Source organism: Ambystoma mexicanum, chromosome 10, assembly GCF_040938575.1.
Source record: "Ambystoma mexicanum isolate Mex_15411 chromosome 10, UKY_AmexF1_1, whole genome shotgun sequence".
In the NCBI taxonomy this organism is placed as follows: Eukaryota; Metazoa; Chordata; class Amphibia; order Caudata; family Ambystomatidae; genus Ambystoma; species Ambystoma mexicanum.
In genome coordinates, this window is record NC_090932.1 from 1,115,514,965 (window position 1) to 1,115,541,257 (window position 26,293).

At 46.3% G+C, this 26,293-nt stretch overlaps 1 protein-coding gene across 1 annotated transcript in view; it reads left to right on the top strand.

Annotated features, from left to right (window-relative positions):
- The first annotated feature begins 8,758 nt into the window (after positions 1–8,758).
- LOC138492044 (peptidyl-prolyl cis-trans isomerase F, mitochondrial-like) overlaps positions 8,759–26,293 on the top strand; it is a 183,054-nt gene continuing 165,519 nt past the window's right edge. Inside the window, exon 1 of the mRNA XM_069618971.1 lies at positions 8,759–8,885. Within this exon, the coding sequence (XP_069475072.1) occupies positions 8,817–8,885 (69 nt within the window). The 5' untranslated portion in view covers positions 8,759–8,816. The remainder of the gene's footprint in view (positions 8,886–26,293) is intronic.

Below are 26,293 nucleotides of genomic sequence, written 5' to 3' on the forward strand. Positions count from 1 at the left end.
GCAACACACTCTGCAGGACACACCCTTGATGCAATGTTCGCCATGAAAAAACTTATCACCACGGCACCACTGATAGAAATACTGTGTAGCGGCCATCTCATCATCCAATTTGTGATCACACTACCAGCTCAAGTCCACATCCACCCCCCAAGCTCACAAGAACTCGAGAGGGCAGACCTAGACGGGAAAGCTGAGCTACTCCACAAATGGATCGCTGATACTATTGGAAACATCACCCCGGAAAAACCATTTACCCCCTCAAAAAAAAGAGCATTGGCAAAATGGTTCACACCACTACTAAGCACCATGAAAAACAACAACAAGAAGCTGGAATTGGAATGGAGGAAAGAATACAACCAAGACAAGAAAACACTGTTCAAAAAACAAATCCGCGCATACAAGAAAGAAATTCAAAAAGCGAAGAGAAGGCATTATGATGACAGAATCACCAATGCCAACAACACACAAAAAGAAATGTTCAACATAATAAAAGCAATGAGAAACCCACCAGGTTGCGACAACATTCCAACCCCCTCAGAGAAACTGTGCAACGACTTGGCAGACCATTTCAAGAACAAAATCAACGACATCCGACAAATCATACAAAACAGACCAACCAACCATAACACTCAACCAACCGGACCTAACGAAGACCCACAGCACAAACTCTAAAACTTTCCAGAAATATCAGCCGAGGCATTCGCCGAGTTGGTAAAACACAACAAGAAAGCGGAATCACCCATGGATCCCTGCCTCCCCCACCCTCCCAACATCTACAAATCAATCCTTGCACAAGAAACGCCATCGGAATACTACAGAAACCTCTTAAATCTCTCACTCACAACAGGATCTGTACCACGATCCTTCAAATCAGCATATATCAAACCACTTTTAAAAAATACAAGTGGCGACGTGGAGGACCTCTCCAACTACAGACCGATTTCAAACATTCCCTAACTGGCAAAACTCCTAAAAACTTACGTATACAAATGAACCCAAGAACATGTAGAAAAACACCACTTGCTAGACCAAGCACAAGTCAGTTTCAGACCCGAAAGAAGAACAGAATCGGCACTACTATCCATCTGGAACGACCTAAAAACAAACACAAACTTCAACACAATTTCAGCTCTGATTCTGTTCGACCTCTATGCAGCCTTCGACACAGTAAGCCACGAAACCCTAACCAAAAGATTGAAAGATATAGGTATAACGGACATGGCACTATTCTTGATTCCTAGCAGACTGAAACGAAACTGTATGGATAAAACCCTTCAAATCCACTCCACGAGTTAACAACTGTGGAGTACCACAGGGATCCTCACTATCGCGACTATACTTCAACATCTACCAGACTCCAGTAATCAGAATCTTCAAAAAATACAAAATCACATGCTACAACTACACAGACGACACTCAAATCATCTACAAATTGAAGACATGCAAGCCGATCACTCAACCCTAATTGAGTGTCTAAAAGAAGTCTTTAACTGGATGAACACAAACAACTTGAAAATCAATCCGGGAAAGACAGAAATCATGATTATATCCAAAAACCTAGAGAACAACATCTACATTTATCTGTAGCACTTTTCTTCACCGTGGGGCGAGGGCAGGAGCCCCCCCAGCACCCCAGCAGAGGAACCACGAGCGAGACCACGAGGATCAACACGGACAGGGCCTGCCTGACCCTGTCCCCACACGCCGCCTGACCCACGTATGCCGGGCGCAGCGCGGGATGAAACCGAGGCTGAGCCTCGTTGAAATCAGCTGTATCCGCCGGCAGGCGGATCACGCCGGCGGCCAGCTACAAGGCCACTCTAAGGCCTGTTGAGAGCCTGTTAGGAGCATCAGGAGCCAGGGGCCACAAACTCTGCCCGTGCTGCTCCAGGTGGAGTGCACCATCGAGCCTAGAGCCAGGACCCCTTGCAATCCACCTACAGGGTAAGCATACTGCCCCCTCCTCCACTATCCACTCCCGACCCTCGAGCTAGAGCCCTGACCTAGCACCTTCTAACATTGCTACGCCCAAGGTCCCACATGCACCGTTGTGCTTCTGAACTGCAACAAAATATTTAATGCACAATCCATAGCCAACCAACCATGCTCTTGCCTTACTCTGTAATATGCTGCCATATGACAATAGTACCGTTACCACGGTCGCCCAGCGGCCACTGTGATACTGTGTAGTGCCTTATGGTCGCCCAGCGGCCACTGTGATACTGTGTTGTGCCTTATGGTCGTATCTAGACCTCACTACTGTGTTGTGCCTTATGGTCGCATAGTGACCACGCTATTGTGTTGTGCCTTATGGTCGCATAGTGACCACACTACTGTGTTGTGCCTTATGGTCGCATAGTGACCACGCTATTGTGTTGTGCCTTATGGTCGCATAGTGACCACACTACTGTGTTGTGCCTTATGGTCGCATAGTGACCACACTACTGTGTTGTGCCTTATGGTCGCATAGTGACCACGCTATTGTGTTGTGCCTTATGGTCGCATAGTGACCACACTACTGTGTTGTGCCTTATGGTCGCATAGTGACCACACTACTGTGTTGTGCCTTATGGTCGCATAGTGACCACGCTATTGTGTTGTGCCTTATGGTCGCATAGTGACCACGCTATTGTGTTGTGCCTTATGGTCGTATCTAGACCACACTATTGTGTTGTGCCCTATGGTCGTATCTAGACCACACTACTGTGTTGTGCCCTATGGTCACATACTGTGCCCTAATTTTGCTGCCCACATTGCATTCTGATTCTAGTTGTGCCATGTTGAACGATACCATCGCCATGCCTCAACAATCCACCAGCTCACCAGCTGCCCCACTGGCATTCCTCTCCAACATTCCTCCCACCTACTTCCTACCATCATTCTTCACTGAAAGCATCCCCACAGCACGTCATCCTCCACCCAGCATAACTTCCTACACTAGACCCATCCACACCAGGAACCAACTCCTAGGTCTCCGTTCTAGATACCCTAGACTCACCCACCAAGCACCTCCCACCACTCTTAACACGACTAACACGCCACCCCCTACAGTCAAAACACCCTTACCTAAACCCACCATGCCGCACCCCATCCCGGCAACACCACTCAACACCACCCCTACCTCGGCCCAACGCACACACAACCTACAGTGTGCCCTCATAAACGCCAGATCCATCCCTGCCCATGCCATTGAAATTCACGAACTCCTAACTAGCTTGGACCTCGACATCCTAGCCATCACCGAGACATGGCTGCACAGCGCTGCAGGGCCAGCCCTCAACCTTACTATCCCACAGGGGTACGCCATTATCCGGCAAGACCGCCTCTCCTCAGTAGGTGGTGGGGTAGCATTCATCCTGAAAGATCACCTCGAGGCCAGACAAATCACCTCCAATCTAGGTGACAACATAGACTCTCTAGCTATAAAAATTGCCCTCTCCCCTAACTCCACCATCACTTTCAACCTAGTCTACCGCCCGCCCGGCCCACTAACAGAGTTCCATGAGAACCTTGTACACCGCCTAACAGAAAACCTAAAACCCACCTCCAAAAGCATCTTTCTAGGTGACCTTAACCTGGGGTATAACGACAAAAAGGACAAGCCTGCTAAATCTCTTGCACTAGCCCTAAAAGAACTAGGCTTCGACCAAAAAATAACCTCACCCACACACAACAAAGGCCGTATCCTGGACTGGATAGCTGACCACAACTGTCACGTCGACATTAGCTCCATCACCCCGACTCCTTGGTCAGATCACCACCTCATTCACTTCTTTATTCCCGCTGTATCTAACACAAACAAACCTAACCCCATTCCCCCAGCACTGGCAAGATGTGTAAAAAATCTCACTAAAGATAAAATTACTCCCCACCTTCACATCCTCTCCACAGACCTCAAGTCATCTGACCCGTCAGAATTAGCAGATATCTACAAGAGCACCATAAGCACCGCCATTGACGCCATTGCCCCCTTGCAGACCAAAAAAGCCAAAGCTATCAAACACTCAAACACCTGGTTCTCCACTGAACTCAAAGAACTCCGCTCACAGAAAAGAAAAGCTCTAAACTCCTGGCAGAAATCGCCTTCCCCAGCCACCCTATCCTCCTACAAAAAAATCACTGCCCAATACAAAAAAGCCATAATCACAGCTAAATCAGTCTCTTATAATGATAGAATTGCTAATGCAAGCTCCGAATCCAAAGAACTCTTCGCCATTTTCAACGAACTCACCACACCGGCCACCAAATCACAAGACATTGTTAAAGACCAAATCTGGTGCAATTCCATACAATCTGCCTTGTTAAATAAAATTGAACTCCTACAAACAAAAATTAAGGAGCACCACAAAAACCTATCACTGCACCTCAAATCTCACACCACCACGAGCCACATGCCCACCCCTAGCTCGGGAACCACATCCACCAAAGCCCCCACTACCCCGTTCAAATTCAGGGAAGTCACAGAACACGAAGTTATTGAGATAATGAACAAGATCAAACCATCCAATTGTAAAGGAGACCCCTGCCCCGCCAGCCTGATCAAAGACTGCACTGAAACACTCGCCCCTTTCCTTAAATCATTCATCAATGCCTCTTTCAAAGCCAACACTGTCCCTGACAGTCTAAAAGAAGCCTGGGTGCGCCCGCTTCTAAAAAAAACCACCCTCGACCCTGAAGTAGCTACCAACTACAGGCCCATCACCACTGTGCCTTTCCTGCTCAAGATTCTGGATAAAATGGCCTACACACAAATCCAGGATTATCTCGAAACCAACCATATCCTAGGAAAAAGACAGTCAGGCTTCCGACCAGGTCACGGAACAGAGTCAGCCCTACTTGATCTGAAAATACAGCTTGCAGACACTATGGATAAAGGCAAACCGGCACTCCTTCTCCTACTGGATCTATCTGCCGCCTTTGACCTTGTCAACCACGATATCCTAGGCATGCACCTAAAAAATGAAGCACACTTCTCCCCGGAAGCCATTGCCTGGGTTGCCTCATTCCTAAATGGCAGACTCATGAAAGTCTTCTCAGACACTGCCTCGGCAACCCCTACCACCATCCACTGCGGCGTCCCACAAGGCTCCTGCACCGCCCCCACTCTCTACAATATATTCACCCTTCCTCTCTTCAAGGACCTCGACTGTCGTAACATAGCGTACACCAACTACGCAGACGATACGCAGGTACTACTCCCTCTAACTGGGACCTACGAAGAAGATGCTACTGCATTAACCAAAATCTACACAGCCATCCAAACCTGGATGGCGGCCAACGGCCTCTGCCTAAACGGGGACAAAACCGAAATCCTCATAGTAGGGACCAATGAAATTCTCAACAAACTCCCCCCCCAATACAAATCCTTCAACATTGACAACTCCACCATCTCAGTCTCCAAGTCTGTTAAAACCTTAGGCGTTCACCTAGATGCCTCACTATCTATGTCTCGCCAAGTCAACGCCATTGCCTCTTCCTCAGCACTTACCACCAAGATGATAAATGCTGTCAAGCCGTTTCTCTCCGCCAAAAACTGCCTGTCCATCGCCAGAGCCACTATAGGTACAAAACTAGACTACTGCAATGCACTGTTCCTAGGCACCTCCGCCCACAACCTAAAAAAACTCCAAATCACGCAAAACAATGCGCTCCGGGCAGCACTGTCCATTCCAAAAAGAGAACACATCTCGCAAGCAAGGAGAGATGCCCACTGGCTACCTGTGAAGGAACGCATACTGTTCAAAGCCATGACCATCACACACAGATGCCTATCCCTGGATGCCCCACCCTATCTCGCAGAAAGAATCACACCGAAAGCCTCCATCAGACCCACCAGAGCTCACCGCACCAACATGATTGATGTCCCCACGTTTCAAAGATCCAGGGCGGGAGGAACCAGCTTCCAACACCTCGCACCAAAAAACTGGAACTCCCTACCTACCTCACTAAGGAACGAAAAATCATACCATACCTTCCGTAAAAACCTCAAAACCCTCCTATTCCGCTAAAGTCTGCCACATTCACTCTCATGCTTGCATTGTATCCACAGCATAGCATAACCTTTAAGCTCAATGTTTATTACCAATGTGAAATGTACTATGTAACTCGGTTACATCTGTAAACACATTCCTATGCTTGTGTTCATGACTAAGTCTGCTGTAACAGCGCCACGATGCCCCAGGGCAGTTCTGTGCGCTTTATAAATGCAAATAAATAAAAATACATTCCCTGGCCGACGGAAATGGGAACCACGCCCACACCCTCTAAGGTAGTAAAAAAATCTGGGAGTTCTGATGGACAACAACCTAACCTTAGAACCACAAATAAATGCAAGAATCAAGAAATGCCTCTTCCTTCTTTACACAACAAGAAGAATCCTACCTTTCCTCTCCTTCACCCACAAAACACTCACATTCGTCGCCCTCATCATGTCAAGAGTCAACTACGCAAACAGCCTCTACCTCGGGATGCTAGAATACCTCCTGAAGAAACTACAAATAATCCAAAATGCAGCTGCTAGACTCCTCCTCAAAATCCAGAAGAGACCACATCACCCCAGCACTAAAATTACTACATTGGCTCCCAGTCAAACATTGCATCACATTCAAGACAATGTGCATAACACACAGGGCAATCAGCGGACAGGGAGCTGAATTCCTACAAAAGAAAATAATCTAGAAGCCAACAAGACTCCTCAGATCAAGCAATGAAATCTGCCTGGAACCAAAACCGTACGTCAAGAAAAAACTAGGGGGCTCATCGTTCTCTCACCTGGCTGCAAAAACCTGGAACATCATCCCGAAACAAATAAGAAACACCAAAGACCACCTACAATTCAGAAAACTACTAAAACCCCAGCTCTTCAACACAACAGAATCAAATTGAAACATCTAAACAATCGAACAGGAAACACAAACAACAGGAAAGAACAGGTTGACGACAGAACTTAGGATGACCTAGACAACCCTAAAACCGACTAAGGGAAACTCCCACAATAACAAGATAGACAATGCTAGGCGTAATAGGACACAAGCAACAACCCCATGAGGACAGAATTAGCATCCCTGCCCAACCCCATCCTACAACCTAAGGGAAACCCTGAAATAACCAAAGAGACTACGCAAAGTGGAATAAGACATAAGTGACAACCCCATAAGGATAGAACTTAGCATCCCGGCCCAACTCCATCTAGCAACCCCGCCCACTCCATGAACGCTACCAAGTGCCACACTCACTTGGAATTCCGAGTGTTGGTGTAGGCACATTTGGACGGAGTTGTGAACGCTGGCATGAGCCGGGCATGGACAGAGCTGTGAATGATGGCAGATGCCATGCCTGTACGTAATTGCGGGTGTTGGCATGTGCCAAGCTAGGAAGGGGTATGAGCGGAAGCCTGCATGAGCGGCATGTCCGGCTGGATAGGATTGTGAATGCCGACCATTGCCACATCTGGATAGAATAGGTCATTTTTTGGGATGGAACCACGAAAACTTGCTCGCCTCACATACAGACAGGCTTCAAAAGTGGGCAGGGGCGGAATTTAGACACAGTTGTGAATACTGATGGGCTTAATATAAGGAAAGGATTGTGAATATCGCTGGATGCCGGTTCTAGACAGAAATGCAGAGATGTTCCCACGCCACACCTGGAATGAATGTGGAGATTTTAGCACATCACTTCCAGACAACGATACCAATAACCAACCCACTAACAACCTCACCCCTCTGCATACACCTCTGAAACTCTAACCAAACACAACCACAACCCTATAGCACAACAAACTTCAATACACCACAAAAACAAAACAAACTACACATAGACTCGCACAACAACACACAACGGCTACCGGCCGGAAAAACACCCCAAGCCCAGGGAGCGGTGTTAACCGTGTTGAGCCTGCCAATGGCACATCACTGCTCTCTTGCTCTTTTCCCGCTTATTCCCACTAACTCACTCCCCTCCCATTTTCAGAGCAGCCAGAGCGCCAGGGGACCACTCTGGTGGTGATAGAGCGCGGTACAAATATGCTTTAACATTAACATTTGCAGAGCAGGGAAAGGTTTAAAGTCAAAGGATATGATGGAATTTTAAAAAGGGGTGTAAATTTAGAAAGGGCGTAAGGGGGCATTGGTGAATTTAAAATCTGTGAAGGGCTTGCAATGGAAGTTCTGGCTGTGCGGGAAGATTAGGAATGGTTCAGCAAGACGCAGGTGGCAAACGTTGGAAGGCGGAATTTAACATCGCCCCCCTCCCGTTGCCTCCATGTCCTCTTCTGAAGGTGTGCGAGATGGCGCCCCCAGAGATCACCTGGCCGCAGCATCAAGGAAACGCGGGGTTTGTGGGCTGTTGCTTTGCTCTGAATGACCAGGCTGCGCTGGGGTGCTTTTGTCTGGCTATCTCTGCGGGCGGGACTAGAAGTGCGTGGCTTTGAGATGCGCTGATGGAGCGGCGTTCTGTGCGCGGCTTGCAGGCCTGTCACGATCTTTCGTGACAAGTCACACACACATGCCTAGAGTCGGGTGGGGTATTTTCATTCCAAGCCCTTTCATGGATACAAAGTCAGAAAGGGGGTTCAATGGTGATGTAAGGGTGGGTGATGAGGTAAGGGTCACCGGCTCCCAAACCAAACATTGACATCTGAGCGGCCAGGGATTCCCCGACCCATCTCGCTAAACCAGGGGGTATTAGCGGTCCCAGCTCCCATTGGCGAGGGGCCCAGGCCCGCCTGCGTCCAGGGCGCGCCTGGGCCGCTCCTGCTCTATATAGAGGTCGTACGACAGTCTTGGACTGGAGCAGCGGTACCCTTAGCTGGCATCATGGTTAACCCACGCGTTTTCTTCGACATCACCGCCGACGGCATCCCCCTGGGCCGGATCTTGATGGAGGTATGCCAGTTATTGGGGGGTTTCCTTATTGGGAGGTCTACGGTCGCTTGTGGGCAGCTAGTGAGTCCTTAGCTGGTATAAGGGCTTTTCATTTGCTATTTGCAGTCTCCAATACCTTAAAAGAAATACAAAATGGAGATAACAGTTCAAAAAGTGCTTTAGTGAAAAGGGGTGCGTAGTGATACCAGAGTGTGAATACATGAAGTGGTGTTTTTTCTTGCAGTCTATCCCCTCTTTATATGGTCGATGAAGCCCTCATACATACCCTTACATAAATCAGGCGTTAATTATAGGTGTGCATAAAATGAGGTGGGCACCCTTAATTCTCTTGGAATGCAGCCTCTGCTGAGGGATGTCGCGCAACGGGTGCCCTCCTTGCACCTTTCACCACTGAGCAAATATGCCCCGCATTCATTGAAAGCCTTTAGACTTGCAAATGAGAGAAGCAGACCAAAGCATGTACCTCCTCCCATGGCACACAGCAGAATGACACTTCCGTGTCTCTTCGTCGCAGGTACCTGTCTATCAGGGAAGTCACAAAGACCAACCACGGTGAGGTAGTTCAGTGGGTTTAGCAACTGCTGCGGCAACCTTGCTTCCGATCCCAGTAGTTGTTTGAACGTTTGAGCAGTCCAGGGGCCAGATTACAAAAAGTTGCACTGGTGCAAGTGCAAAGTTTGCACGGTATTAGCTCTAGGGCAAAGTTTGCCCTATTTTTTAATAACAATGAGACACATTAGAAAACTATTGCACCATGACTAAAGCACTTTGCCATGGGGTAAGTACCAGAGCAAAAATTGCCCTCAGCCGAAAAAGATGCATTTTCACTGCATTATTACAACAGGGCAAAGTTTGCCGTAGTGCTAATATGGAATGGTATTAGCACTAGGGAAAACTTTACCCTGGTAAAAAAACGAATAGAAAATGTATCTTCTTTGCACACTGGCAATTTTTGGCCTAGTGCTTTTACCATGCCAAAGTGTACTTGTCATGGTGCAATAGTTGTTTAATATGTCCCAGTGTTTTTAAAAATAGGGCAAACTTTGCCCTAGTGCTAATACCGTGCAAACTTTGCACTTGCACCGGTGCAAAATTTATGTAATCTGGCCCCTGGTTCTAGTATGAATGAGTAACGCACGTTTACGGACATCATGATGAAGCCTGGGGCCAGATTACAGAAACTTTGCGCCAGTGCAAAGGAAATGTTGCACGGTATTAGCACTAGGGCAAAGTTTGCTCTAGTTTTCAAAACACTGACACACACTAAAACACTCTTGCACCATGACAAGCGCAGTTTGGCACATTAGAAGCACCAGGGCAAAAATTGCCCTAGTGCAAAAAAGATTAATTTATACTGCATTTTTGTACCAGGGCAAAGTTTGCCCTAGTGCTTATACGGAATGGTATTAGCACTAGGGCAAACTTTGCCCTGATGCAAAAATGCATCAAAAATGTCTCTTTTTTGCACTAGGGCAATTTTTGCCCTGGTGCCTTTAAAATACCCATCTGCACTTGTCATGGTGCAACAGTTAACTAATGTGTCCCAGTGTATTTAAAAACGGGGCAATCTTTGCCGTAGTGCTAATACCATGCAAGTTTGCTCTTGCACAAGTGCAACGTTTCTGTAATCGATCTGAAAGCGCACTGTAAAAAACGATAATCTGACATTCCCCGTTGCCTTTTTTCCCTGTCATCACCAAAAAACATCTATTCAAATTTGAATTTTCTGGGATTGATTTATAAGTCTATTGAAAGTGGGCGAGATACGGTCTTTAACATAGAACATAAATTAGAGCGAGTTAATCTCGGCGGCTGAAGAGGCCTTTGCAAAGGGAGAACATGAAAAGGCCTTTGTGGGCACATTTTCAATTTGCAGTGTGAACTGTGGCTCTTTGCTCTGCTCTTATTTGATTTGTGTAGTTCTTGCAAAGCACAGTGGTTCGTTCTTGTCTTGAACACTCCCACCCACCGTGCTGTGCCCGCAAACACTGCCACGGGCTCTGGGCCCCCAAAGGTAGATTCCGGGAGGTCGTTCTGTTGAACCTCCCCCCTTAGGTTTTGTGTGCACGAGATCGTTACTTGCAGCTCTCTGATCTCGAGACTCCAGGGGCCAGATTACAGAAACTTTGCACCGGTGCAAGTGCAAAGTTTGCCCTATTTTTTAAAAACACTTGGACATTTTAGAAAACTATTGCACCATGACAGGTGCAGTTTGTGATGGTATAAGCACCAGGGCAAAAATTGCCCTTGGGCAAAAAATGTACCTTTTCACTCCATTACTGCACCAGGGCAAACTTTGCCCTAGTGCTAATACCGTGCAATTTTGCCCTTGCACTGGTGCAAAGTTTATGTAATCTGGCACCAGAAATGCATCTTTTTTTCCTGGTGCTTGTACCATGCCAAACTGCACTTGTCATGGTGAAATAGTTTTCTAATATATCCATGTGTTTTAAAAAAAATAGGGCAAACTTTTCCCTTGTCCTAATACTGTGCTAATTTAGCACTTGCACTGGTGCAAAATTTCTGTAATCTGGAGGAGGTGTACGCATGCCCAAATTGTGGGTCTGAGAACGTAAAACACCTGTTTACTTCACGGCAAGGCTAGTGCCAAGTTTCCACAGCCCAAAACAGTGATTTATGAATCTACTTTTTGGGGGATTGACAGGGTATGGGGCTAGCAGAGGAATTACACATATTATGGAAATGTTGCAAGGGTGCAAGGGCATTTTGCACGAGGACAATTATTCTGGTGCAAACAAAACTCCCAAAAAACACACGTTTCGATGCATTTAAGCACTGGGGAAAAGGTCTTGGTGAAACGGGCCATGGACGCTAAATTGAGTTGAAAGAATGTGCTGTATTGCAGTAGGGCCCTGTCTGTCCCAATTGTTATTGCAACGTATCTATAATGCTAACCTTCATGGCCGGCGACCATGTGGCAACTCCTAACATCATCTCCTAGGCAGTGGTATATGGTATTGGAACCCCTCCCCGCGGTGATACCTGTCGGATTGCGTGTGCCTGAGTAGGCGCAGCTAGACCAGAAACCTCTGCGCAATTGAGCGATCCTGATTCCCTTGGAATGTGCAAATACTGCATGCGCAGCACTGCGTGACGCAACAGAATGAATACACGACAAACTTGCCCAGAACCTCAGCACAAGTTCCGAATGGAACTAGGTGTTGCGATCTTGTGTTCCATGGCGCGAGCCACCTGCCGCGCCATGGAGCGTTGGGAGCGGGAGGGAGGTGTGACCGTTGGGATTTGACAGTTGGGGAACGGTAGCTGGCAGTGGCGGCGTGCGGGCCTCGATAAATAAAGTACTTATCTTATCCCAGTGTACTTTTTTTAATCGCCACACTAGGGCTGACAGAAGGCGCAGCACCCATCAAGTTGAACTTATGTTAATTGCCAGAACTAGGGGGACAAAGAAAGGCAGGGGATCAATAGGCGAGTCTTCCCTAGTCCGACCCCGGCGCTGCCCCCTTGAGTGCTCCACAACCAGGAAAGCGTGCAAATGGCTCTCCATACAGCACAAAATGGACCTCAAAACTATCTGCCTCACCTACAAGGCCTTAAACAATCTAGCCCCACCGTACCTCTCCAACAAATTCACTCTAAAATCCACATCCAGAACCACTAGATCATCCAACTCCTTATGCCTGCTAGTGCCCAGACATGCCTTAAAAAGAGCAGGAGGTGTGAGCTTCACTGTACTAGCCTCCCAACTCTGGAACACCATACCACTCAAAATTAAAACTACTGATTCCTTCCCGATCTTTAGGAAACTTGTTATTGGCTGGTTACTGAACAAAGAGTAGCATCCACCAACATCCCGAATATCTAACAGCCGCAACTTACCTGCACTATATGTAAATTGTTGTACTATGTAAATCTTTTGTAAATTGATGTACTTGCAAATCTACATGCATATCTTTTGCCTGTAAGCGTGTCCTTAAGCGCCCTTCTACCCACGGGTCCGGAGTGCTCTACAAATAAACTAAACAAACAAACGTCTCAGAGGTCCCTGTGTGGGGTGCGTGTCTCTCATCACGGCTCGCAGAGGTTCCCTTTCTCGGGCCAGATTACAGAAACTTTGCGCCAATGCAAGGGCAAAGTTGCACGGTATTAGAACTAGGGCAAAGTTTGCCCAATTTTTAAAAACACTGCCAAACACTAGTAAACTACTGTACCATGACAAGGGCAGTTTGGCATATTACAAGCACAAGGGCAAAAATTGCCCTAGTGCAAAAAAGATTCATTTCTACTGCATTTTTGCACCAGGGCAAAGTTTGCCCTAGTGATAATACGGAATATCTTTTTGCACTAGGGCAATTTCTGCCCTGGTGCTTTTAATACGTCATGATGCAATAGTTTTCTAATGTGTCCCTGTGTATATAAAAATAGGGCACACTTTGCCCTAGTGCTAATACCGTGCAACTTTGCACTTGCACCAGTGCAAAGTTTCTGTAATCTGGCCCCAGCTCTCTAAGTAGTGCAAAAAGGTATTGTAGCCAATAAGAACTGTTTTGAAATTCTAATATTAGCAGCCTGAAATGACTCCGACCTCCTATTACTGCCCAAAGCAGTAGCATACTGAGAGAGTGGGCAGTGGTGCGGGCAACACGTCCCTCCCACACTGACCCCACGGTGCGGGTTGGGGGGTAAGGACTTCTTAGCTTAATCTGAAATTTTTGTGGCAGGTCGTGCCTCCGTGAGAGCCACCCTGAGGGCGGTGCACCTTCAGAAGGGCCTTGCACTGGAATGCAAATATTTGTTGCACACATCTTTGTTGTAGGGACAATCAGGGGTCTGCAACCTTTGGCTCGCCAGATGTTTTGGACTACAACTCCCATTAGCCACAACCACCAAAGTCAATGGTGAGGGATCATGGAAGTCGTAGTCCAAAACACGGGGAGAGCCACAGGTTGCAGACCATGTAAGGCATTCTTAGTCTAATCACTCCCAGCACCTGTCAAGTGTTAGTGGCATTGGCATTTCAAAGCCCCCAGGTGGGTCATCAATCGGTGCAAACTCCTAAGTAAATGGAGCCACAAAGTAATGACCTTTACAGTTTGTGCCTGTCTGCTTGATATGCAAATGACACTGCAGATGACATGCACGTTATCTTACGTTATGCAGTGTTTATACTGTGCCATTCACCACCCTAGTGGTGTAATACCGAGGAAGTCGCATATTGTGCCCCCGCCAAGTGCATCCAGATCTGAGGAACGCCAAAGGGTGCGGCAGAAGCAGAACAAAACAAACATGAGCGATGTGTAAAGGGAAGAGGGATGATGGAAAGTATGTATAGAGTTTGTGAAAGGATGCATGCCGAGCAAAACAAAGGACAAGGACTTGCACTTATTGTTCCCGAGTGTAGAGCCTCTGAATGCAGTGATGCACCACAACAAGAAGCTGAATGCCTCTATCAAACACTGATTACAAGCAACTCACCTAATCACACAGACTCTTCTGAGACTATGAGACACACATTACGATTGAAAAGAAACCAGATTGTAGAGATCAGGGTGTCTTAGGCAACCATTCCTGGCTTTTAGGGACATATGTTATTTCATCCCAGTACATGCAGTCCTGCATTTATAATATAAACGGGAAACAAGCATGCAAAATATTGTGTACAAACATGGCAGGGCTTAAAGAACATGATCTGAGAGTTTATTTCAGAATTACATTCCCCCCTACTAATCCCCACACGTTTTCTTCTCAGCCGGAAGTGTGTGCACTGTACACCATACATACCGCAGCCTAATGCCAGCTAGCATTCCTCACCACCTAACTAACCCCAGCGCAGCTGCAGTGTACAGCTCTCTCTTCATAACTCGCATATATACCCTCCTTTTCCAGACCAGCCACTTGCAAACTAGTAACGGATCCAGTGTTATGAAACTTGGTGTTTCCTTCTGGATACAAAGATATCCCAAGTGGCCCCTTAAGAAGCACTTAGAAACCTTCTGGCGCACAAGAAACTGGTCATTCTGGCCTCTAAGTTGTTTTGAGAGCCCAGATAATTCAATTGTCTCAAGGCACCCAATTGTGAAATCATCATTAAACTCAGAGGTAATACAAAACCTGTATATTGTAATTTCTTTGAAAGACAAAAACAGCAAGTGAAAGCGCAACACAATCACACTCTCAAAACAACTTTTTGCCAAATTCATAGCCCCGGTCAGTCTCAGGGCATTGAGTGCAAGTTAGCAGCTCACTTTTTGATCAAGCATCACATTTTAAATACATAAAATGCTGCTAAAGGCTGAACTTAAAATAATCAATCATTCTGGCCTCTACCCATCAACACTTCATGTTTCATGCCTGCCTCTCCCTCTCATCGAACTTACATTTAGCTTCCTCTTCTCTTCAAGAACCGGGTGCAAAGAGGCACCCAAAATAGCAGAACATATTACTTTTAACTCATATGTAAGTTTGTATGTATCGATAGATTTTTCTAAAGTGCAGACAGCACTATGAAAAAAACAGTAACACCATACAGTGAAGAGCCTTTGTCATGCAGTTCTACGTATGTGACGGTAGGCCAGTGGTCTTCAACCTTTGGAGCTGGCCCCCCTTTGGGGGGCCCAAAGAACATCCGGTGGTGGTGCTAGGCTTTTAAAAAAGCAAGTACAGTGACTGCTTTTAATAGAAAGTATAGCCAGACATGGCATCTGGGGGGCTTGTCAACAATATGTTTACTCGAGAGGGGGCTCAGCGCAAAGATTTTTGAATAGCACTGTCTAGGCTGTATGCTCTAATGTTGCGTACTAGTTGAGAGACTGAACAGTAAGGTCTTCAGTTATGACTTGACATGCTGGATAGTCGAAGCTGTGCGGATGTTTGGTGGGATGTTATTCTACAGCAATGGTGTGTAGCACGAGGAGGCCTGTTTCCCGGCTTTCTTTTCCTGGCATTTGTTTGTTTCCAGTCTCATGATGTTGTGGCTTTGGAAATTGCATTGACCTCTAAAGATGGCTACCTTTTAAGCTAGGTAAGGAGGCATTTGAATTGACACATCCTTGCCCTTTCTGCAGGCTGTTTCGAGGATGTTCCAGGCAGTCAAGGAAGATCCGAGAGTGGGGGAGATATGATAGAATTTTTTGATGCCAGTGAGGAGCCTATCTGTGGCATCTTATACTGATTTAGGAACACCTGCGGGGATCGCCTTTGCCCGTCTCGATGCTACAGGGCTAGGGTTTGGAAGTCCTGAAGCTGGTGGTTGGTAAGCAGGAGCCATAGCTGATACTAGGCTGCTCGTGTCTATTTAGAAATGTATTCTTTAGCCCATCGTACATGTTGATCCCCGAAAAAGTGATTGGGAATATCACAGTCTTTCAAACATTCACCTTGAAGTTCGAGTACTTGCCATATCGTAAAAGTGTTTCCAACATTTTGTTATAAGACATTTCCGGATTAGACATCAAAATGAGTAAATCGTCAGCCTATAATAAAACCATAGTGATATAAGAACAACAATTAATACCTTTAATACCCTCATGTTAGAGATTCCATATAAAGATCAAAGAGAAGGGGTGAGAGCAGACAACCTTGACTGCTTCCGCAATTAATCGGAAATGTGTCCGAACGTAACCTATCAACAAGAACTTGAGATTTAGATTCATGTTGCAAAGGTTCGAAGAGGCTAAAAAATGTAGCTCCAAAACCTGGTAGATAAATGACCAGTTCACTCTGCCTTTTCGGCACCATTGCTTATCACGGAAAGTGGACCAAAACATTCTGAGACAGTTTCAAACACCTGGGGATTCAAGTAACAAGCAATAGTCAACCATTATCGATCTGCAACATTAAAATCAAGTTACAAGATATTAATTCTGATTATAACGGGTGGCTTAAATTGAATCTCACGTTATGGGCAAAATTGGTGTCATCAAAATGTCTCTCCTCCCTAAATTGCTTTACCTCTTTCATATGCTCCCACTTCCACTCCCAAGCAAGATTTTGAAAGAGGCACAGAAGATATTTAATCATTTCTTGTGGGGGGGCGACAAAGAGACCCTATATCCCCATGAAGATCTTGAGGCTTCCAGTCAAGGATGATGGTTTCGGTTATACAATACTGAAGAATTACCAGGTGGTATTCTAATTCTGTGGCCTTCTTGCATGGATAAATATGTGTTTTGATTCCAACCGAGCTTGGGCTTCTATTGAGAATGATGCTGTGTCTCCCATTGCTGTGGACTGCTTGTTGACAATGGAAAAACAAAAGATTAATTAGTGCTACCACCCGTTCATCATACTGTAGAAACCTGGAAAAATGTCCATAAGGAAAACAATGTTAAAACCCTGCTGTCACTTCAATCAAGTTTCTGGTACATCCCAGCTATTACCTGGGGGAATTTTTCGATACATTGGCACTCCTGGCAGAAAGCTAGCATTTGGAAGATTAAAGATGTCTTGATTGGAGATGGGTTGGTAGATATACGCTTCAAATATAAGCTATGTGCATTGGAGGTGTAGAAGTATCAATTATTATCCAACATTCTTGTGTCTATTTTCCCACGCTAATGCAACAAATGCATAATGAACCAGAGTTGAGCTGTCTTCTGAGGGTTCACCCTATGTCTGCCTCAATGTTATATTGGCTACTGTTTCCAACTTCCTGCATGGCTGACTCAAAGTATTTATTCTGGGAGAACGAACTTAAAGTTCCTAAATCAGACGTTGTTTGTTCAGGCATATATAGGTAGATCTGCATATGAGATACACCCAACAGAGAATTGCTCATTGTTTGTATTGGACACCATCCAAGATGCAAGACTCTGAACGGTTACCAATGGACTTATGCTTGTCATGTAAAGCTGCAAAGGGCACAACCTTACATATGTTTTGGGAATGTGGCAAAATTGGGGATTATTGGGATGATGTTATTAATAGAATGGAGATAGTGACAAATTGTAACATTTCTAGGTTGTCAATGCTTATTGTCTTGGGTCAGTTGTCATTTCATTGAATCTGAAGGTGTTTTATGAGACTAAATACTGGTTTTACAGAGCTTTAATAATGTACAAGAAAAATCTTAAGGAAATGGAAGTGTTCAGATAAGCCACTGCATGAGAAATGGATGCATGGTATGGTTTTATTGTCAGCAAAGGAAAAGGTGTCTTTCATACGAAAACATCTCGAGATGATTATAATGCAATATGGGGTCCATTTAATGATTTATACGGGCAACGTTTAAAAAAATAATATTATGTATATCTTTTGTTCTAGTTTGGCTTGCCGTTTACATTTATCCCTCCCCTTCTTTCCTTTCCTCTTTGCTTATTTTTCTCTGGATTGTTTATAACTCCTGTTTTACTATAGATGTGCTGTACTTATTTCTATGACAAGACTGGAGGCAAGCATTATGCTTCAACTTCTTTAATTTACTACTCTCCAGCAGTTTCAACAAACTCAAAAAACCATAACAAAACACTGAAAACAGTCTGAACAGACTTTTCTTCTTTTGAACAACAATCCCCATAGTATCTGTAGTCCATCTCACTCCATGCTCAGTAATAACGACTTCCTGTCCCTGAGATCCTCCTCTTCTTTAACTGCTCTTCAAGCAGATAAGTACTATTTCTGATTATCTCCCTATTGAATGTGGAAATGTATTAGTTTCAGCATGGGTAGGGTTAGATACAGTGTTTAACAGATCTTGTCAGAGTGCAACAGGCTCAGGGATGGTATCTCAGGAAGGAGCATTGAGCTTTTGATCTTCGGATCGGTAATTTTATTTTACAGACGTATATAGCGCGGCGACGTGCCATCCATGGCCGCCGAGCGGTTTAATCTCTGTTGCGTGTTTAGCTCGTTTGTGTGAGCTGCCTTCCTCATGACACGCTCGCCCCGTGCCGTATGCCCAGCACATTAGGGGTGTCTGCCCGCGGTCGTGGAAGGCAGAAGCGGTCCAAGAGACCATATGGAGGTAGAGCCCCCCAGACACTTCCCTCGCGGAGGCAGCAGGGATACCGAGCACCTGTTAGTGGCCCCCTCCCTCGGGGAGGCAGAGCTGGCAGCGCGTTAGGAAGCCGAAACCTCACGGCCTCCTGTCGTTACAAGGGCGGGGCCGGAACGAGTGCCTGCTTCCGCGTTCGCATTTATCCATGCGACACGGAGCGGAGCACTCTAAAGAAGCCATGCCCGGCGGTGAGCGTATTATTAAAGCTACGAGGTAGCATCCAAATAACAGTGCTCGAATTCCGGGCGTAAGAGCGCGAACTAACGCACGTGCGCTGAATCAGAACATTTTTTAATCAGCAATCAGCTGTGGGAAAGCCTCACGAGGCATACAGAGACATTGTAAGGAGACACATACAGCGCTCCTCAGGCAAGGAGGACTTTATGAGGAAAGCCCATACCAGGCCCTTATAAGAACTATTTTCCATCCAGAGCAGCAACATAAATAAATTTAAAAAATAATAATAATAAGCATTAATAATATAAAGAAGGGCCTACAGAGTAAGGCCCCGAAGCACCTATAGTGAAAGGGCGTGCAGTGACACCCTCACGGGTACATCAGGCACACAGCACCCTCCCATGATGTCGGATTTTGAGTAGAATGAAGAGGAGCAGCCATCAGATCTTGCTGCCAGCTTCAAACAGGTGCTGGGGCGTTCACTTATAGATGCAGTGGCTCAGGGGGTGAGACCCCTGCAAGATAGGCTGGAGTCCCTAGAGGCTATGTTACACCAGCACTTAGACAAAGCCGGACGGAAAGAGAGCACAGCCGCAGAGCCCTCTGAATCAGGGTCAATGGGGAGTATTAAGGCCCGGAAGAGGAAAGCACCTCTCGACCCCCAGGGCCCTTCGGATGGGGCAATAGAGAAGGCCCCGGAAGTCGTCGACGCCTTTGCAAAGCTCAGTAAAGCATATTTGTGGCGTCAGACTGTGCCGGACCTCACGACCCCCACTCCAGGGGATCAAGGAGATGGAGAAGAGGACCCAGGCTCGGAAGAGCAGCTGGAGGAAGGTGAAAGCTGGAGGAAGGTGAACCCCCCTCTCAAGAGGAAGAGGAGGAGGAGGAAATCAAACCTAGCGGAGGGAAGAGAATCCACAAAGCAAAGCACCTCGAAGAGGTGGAGGAGGACATGTTCGATCCGGACAGCATCCAGAACCCGAGATCCTCGGACTGCCAGCCCTCGCCGAGAGTGGCTCAATATATGACCCAGAGGTTACGAAAAGCGCTGGACAAAGAGGTTCACCAGAGACTTCGAGCGGAATGCCAGAGACCGGACCTCCCAGGAAAAGTGGCCGAGATGCCAGAATTAGATCCCAAAATGTTGACTTTCGTTTCGAAAACAAGCAAAGACCCCTATAAGGTTATTGATAGATTTTGGAGGAGTTGCCAAGAGAAGGTGCTGGACCTGGCCGGACCTCTCGCGAAAATCATGGACCTGGCTGAAAGAGCTAGAGATACGGGGGAGGAAGTAGACCCCGACATCCTGGCAAGCTGGACGCAGAGAGCAGTATGCCTCGTAGGTAACGCGAACTGCGCCATCGCATCAAAACCCCGGAGAGGGCTTTTATTTAAAAAAGACGCAAAGCTCAGTGATTTAGCCTCATACGAGGCCGGTGAGGCAGCTCAAGGACTCCTCTTCGGAGAGACCTTTGGCAAGGAAAGGGCCGCTTTGTGGCACCTACGCGTCTTTGGAGAAGGCACAGGTTTCCATCCGGAAGATTTTCCCCAACATAGTTTTTGGAGGGACCAGTCGCCACAGGGGTCGCTCGACTGGTCGCATCCAGGGTGGAAGAAGACCTCAGAATCCCAGAGCCCAATACTTTGAGAATAGGCAACAGGACTCCTTCTTCCCGTCTAGAGGACGCTTCCCAAGGGGTCGGAGAGGAAGAGGATCTAGTCATGGACTAGGGTTCACTCAAGGTGAGGAGGGAGAACTGGCATGTTCTTGAGAAACTGGCGCGAGCTTTCCAGCGATGCCTGGGTGTTACAAACAATTTTGGGTATGCGCCTAGAGTTTGTACAACCGCCCGTGCAAGGGCGCAGGCCTCACCAGCAGTGTTTAGAGCGCACAGAGCAGAGGCTTCTAGACCAGGAGCTACGGCCGCTAGCAGCGAAGTACGCCATAGCAAGGTGCCTGGGAGACCCTGAATTTATAAGCAATGGTGGTCGTCATTTTTTCGAAAAAATAATGTCGAATGACAAAAAAATGTCGAAAAAAAAAATGTCGAATTCCGTTTTTTAATTATATATTTATTTTGGGGTTCGGGATAAAAAAAATGGGTAAAACAAAAAAAATATTTAAAAAGGGGGTTTAGGGGGAACCCCCCATTTCGAAAAAAAAATGCATTAAAAAAATTATTCGACATTTTTTTCTCGAAAAAATGACTTTCGACAGTATCGGTTTCTACATTATGACTATAAACCATAAGCAATATGTTTCTGGTGCACAGGAAAGAGAAAGTGCGCCCAGTTATAAACTTAAAGGAGCTGAACGGTTGGATAGTTTACCGTCATTTCAAGATGGAGGGCATCCATCAGCTCCGAGACTCGCTCAGAGAGAAGGATTGGCTGACGAGACTGGATCTGAAGGATGCCTACCTAATGATCCCAATAGCAGAGGAGTTCAGAACTTTCCTAGCTTTTCGCTGGAAAGGACAGCTCTGGCAATTCAAGACTATGCCCTTCGGGCTTGCTTCCGTGCCATGAGCCTTCACCAAGGTGATGAAGCCAGTAGCAGCAGCGATAAGAGAGAAAGGAATAAGATTGATCATTTATCTAGACGATCTACTACTACCAGCCGAGGATCGAGAGACCCTCAAGTACCAGACAAGATGGGTCCAGGACCTGTTATCATCCCTAAGATTCCTAGTGAACATGGAGAAGTCAGATACCGAACCACTGCAAAGGCTGGACTTTCTGGGCTTCATCCTGGATACCAGGAAAGCGACGCTCGAGCTTCCAGCTTGGAAGATTCGCGACATCAAGAGGGAATTGAGAGGATGTCTGCAAAGACAGATAGTATCCCTCCGAACTCTAGCAAGGATTGTGGGGCTGTTAGCAGCTTCTATTCAGGCCATTTTTCCAGGACCATTACATTATCGAGCACTGCAGCGGTTGAAGATAATGACCAAATATGAGGTCAGACTCCAGCCGAGCGTAGGAGACCAATTCCTAACATCTCCTCCATTTGCATTTGCATTCTGTGTTTTCAATATTCATTGGCATGGAACATTTTATCTTACAAACAAAATTACGAGTCAAAATGTACAAATGAATGTTTGAATTACCATGCATTTGGTCTCTGCACTTTTGTCATAGTTTGAACTATGTTTGTTTATTCCACAATGGACATTATAAATTGATACAAAAATTCACTAAAATGTTTTGCACAAAGAAAATAAGCATCAGCTAACTAATTAAAATTGTAATTTTGTGCAAAAGAAATTGAAATTTTGTACATGAATTCTGTATGAGAGATATCTGTTTGAAAGCAGTAAGTATGCTGTTCCTTTCAACGGTTGCTCAAATTATATTTGCACCCGCGAGGGTATAAAATCAGTGCGCATTGAATATTCCCTGCGCACCCACAAGATCCATAGAGGGTAGGACAACCCCCTTTGTTACAGCGGTTGAAGATAAGGCATCTGCAGCAAGGCCTGAGATACCATCAATCGGTGCCGTTAGATCAGGAATCCAAGACAGAGCTGGAATGGTGGTTAAAGAATATGGACGCCTGGAATGGACGTGCCATTTTCGGAGACAGACCGGGTCTGATTATAGAAGCCGATGCCAGCCGTCTGGGCTGGGGCGCAAGGTGCAGAGACCCGCAGACAGGGGGGAAATGGAGCGAAGAGGAACTCTGATTACACATAAATTGCCTAGAGTTACTAGCAGGATCCTTTGCGATCAGAGCATTCACGAAGGGGAAGATGAGATTGTGTGTCCTACTAAAGATGGACAACATATCGGCAGTGCGATACATAAACCACCTGGGCGGCACCAAATCCAGAATGCTAGCCAAACTAGCAAAGGACTTCTGGCACTTCTGCCTGCAGTCAGAGACGTCGGTCACAGCGGAATACCTCCCCGGGACGCTGAACGTAATAGCGGACTGGAACTCTCGCTACCTCACGGATTCCAGCGATTGGAAGCTGGATCCAGCAGCGTTTCAGAGGATGACCGAGAGATGGGGGCCAGTAGACATAGACCTCTTTGCATCCCGGTTGAATGCCCAAACAACAGAATATTTCAGCTGGAGGCTGGACCCGGGACCTCGAGGGACGGATGCGTTCCTGCAAGAATGGAACGGAGGTCCACACTACGCGTTACCCCCATTCATGATGCTGAGCAGAGTTCTAGCGAAGTGTCGGAGGGAGACGGCGGAGTTGCTATTAGTAGCACCGTGCTGGAAGTCGCAAGTATGGTTCCCGACTCTTATGAAGCTAGTAGTGGATTACCCGAGGATTCTCCCAGAAGGAGAGCACCTGCTCACGGACCCAGCTGGTTCGTATCACCCTCTGAGAGTGAGGGAGACTCTCTCGCTCATCGCTTCCAGGATATCAGGAGACGCTGCATTTTGTCTCAGGCTGCGCAGCTCATCGCAGAATCCTCGGCTCCGTCCACAAGAAGGGGCTACGACGCGGCTTGGGCCAAGTGGACTAGCTGGTGCAGAGGGAGAGGTGTCATCCCATTTCTGCGCCTGTAGTGATGATTTTTAACTTTTTCGCTCAATTGTTGCAAGGCAGTAAAGCGTTCCGCACCATAGGAATGTACAGGTCTGCCATATCCGGGACATCTCCCTATCGAGGGGGTACCAGCGGGTGAACACCCAGCAGTGGTTCAGCTTATTCGAGGAGCAAAATTTAGAGTACCACCAGAACCTCGTTATAAGACCTTCTCGGATGTTCTTTCAGTCCTTAAGCTGTTGGACAGTTGGCCCAGCAACATATATTTATCTCTGAAACAGTTATCAGGAAAGTTAGCAATGCTGTTGTGCCTAGTTTCTTGTGAACGCGTGTCAGACGTGAGGGCACTGGAGGTGGATAGAAGGTCATTCGGACCACAGGGCGTAACATTTACTATAGTGGGAAGAACATCGTCAGTTCACTACCCATATTTCCCCAAGTAGAACTAAATGGTGCATAGCAAGCTGCGTAAAAGAGTACGAGAGCAGGACGGCAGAATACAGAGCAGCGAATACTAAGCAATTGCTTGTAGCGCGCAGAAAGCCCTTCAAAGGTGTATCCACAGCTACTATATCCAGATGGGTTAAAGAAGTCATGCATGCAGCTGGATAGAAGTGGGAAAGTATGGAGCACATTCAGTGCGCGGAGATATGGCATCTAAAGCCTTTAAAACAGGAGTATCTCTTAGAGATATTATGTTAACTGCAGACTAGTCGAATTATCGAACTTTTAAAGAATTGCATTTCAAGCCGACCGAGAGTTTAGCGGTTGCAGTGTTGGGAAGCTTTGAACAAGCATAATGCTCGTCTCCAGTCTTGTCATAGAATGAAGATCACCCCTGCTATCTGCGCAGGGAGTATTAATTCTATTAAAGACTAGGAGGTGAGCATTAAATTCCCACCCAAGTTATGTATTGTGCAGGATATTATGAGATTGCATGTGATAATAATATGATGGTATTGGCAATACATGGACGCCACCCTGATTTCTCTGCTTTCTATTATTCATAGGAGAGGAGCAGAAGAACAATTGATGTAGGAGACTAGCAGAGGTAGTCGTCTGGAGTCGAGGAAGTTTGACATTCGCTTGGAGTGGTTTGAGTCGTTGCCAGTTGCAAGACTTAGTGTGAAGTTCTCAGTGTGACTTTCAGAGCGAGTAAAAGAAAGGAGGAGCTCAGGGACAGGAAGTGGTTATTACTGAGCATGGAGTGAGATGGACTACAGAGACTATGGGGATTGTAGTTCAAAAGAAGTCTGTTCAGACTGTTTTCAGTGTTTTTTTGTGGTTTTTTGAGTTTGTTGAAACTGCTGGAGAGTAGTAAATTAAAGAAGTTGAAGCATAATGCTCGCCTCCTAGTCTTTAATAGAATTAATACTCCCTGCGCAGATAGCAGGGGTAATCTTCATTAGATTCTTTATGTTTAAATGTGTATCTATTGCATCTCTGGTCCCTGGTCTTATATGAGAGTTTGTAATTGAAAATCGTATAAATAAGTTAAAAAAAATGGGTTCTCTGAATGAGAGTTTCCAGCTAAGGGTAAAGCCAAAGACTTGGTGCTTGGGACTTGTTTCAGTAGGAACCATTTGTGAGTCAAGCCAGATAGCCATGAGTGGATGGGTGGTTGCTTGGCTGGGTTGCTGAGTGGCCCAAACTTACTTTGTGTTTAGTTGACTTTAAAGTATGTGCTCCTTATTCAGGACTGAATGAGCACAAGCAAGCTATTTCGCTGTGCAAAATATTGAATGTGGCAGGCTTTCAGGTGTAGCTGCATATTGATACAACAGGATGCCAGGGTCTTTGAGCAGATTTCCTAGGGGGTCTATGTATAAATTAAAGTTCACAAATGTTTTTAAGAAACACGAGTTGGCATTAAGTTGTTGAGTGAGGAAACTGGTCGGCTGTTTTTCTCCATTAATAGCGGTAGTGGCCTTTAGAATTTCGTTATTCAGTAGTTACTTTGCAGATAAACAGGGTTCTCAATATTTTGATTGCCTCGCCCATTGGAAGCCATTCCAAACATAAAAAGGCTGCTTTTTATAGACCACCTTAGAGTGACCTTCAACAGGTTGGATCTGGACGACATTGGGGCGGTAGCGGAGGTGCCCGATACCTCTTGCCAACTTCCCACCTCTCCCTCATCTCTGTATCTGCATGCCCTGGCCCCAGCTTTTGTACATTTCTCCCCCTACCGCCCCTCCCATACCACTCTCCTTCACCGACCACCTCCTCCATCCTGAACATTCACTTACCTGATCCAGTGACTTCCTTGTTCAGGCCGTGGTGCGTGATGCGCTGTCTTGCTTCCTGTCATGCCGCAATGTTCTGTGGTGGCATTTCCTAGGTGGTCTATTTCAGAGGCAGCCCAGGAAACATGATCAAAAGATCGTACACCGTGCAACACAATATTGACTTTTGCCAATTAAGTGGGTTCATCCCATGGTGCCAGGTACACATATCTGTAGGTCTACAGAGAACTTTGTGCAACCTGCATGTTTGAATGTTGGCAGCGCTATCATCTTTACGCTACCAATAATATGAGTGCTATTTAATTAGGTAATAGTAACGTACGTTATTTACAAAAACTACTGGAACTCAACGTGATGCGGTGAAGGTTACCACTTGTGCCAGGTAGGATCTAGTCTAAACTGTAGTGGTGGTGTCAGGGTGGGGCTCTGAAGCCCAAACAGATGGCTGGTTAGCTCCCTTTACGCTCTTTCACAGCACCATTGGAGACTCGGATCTCCCCC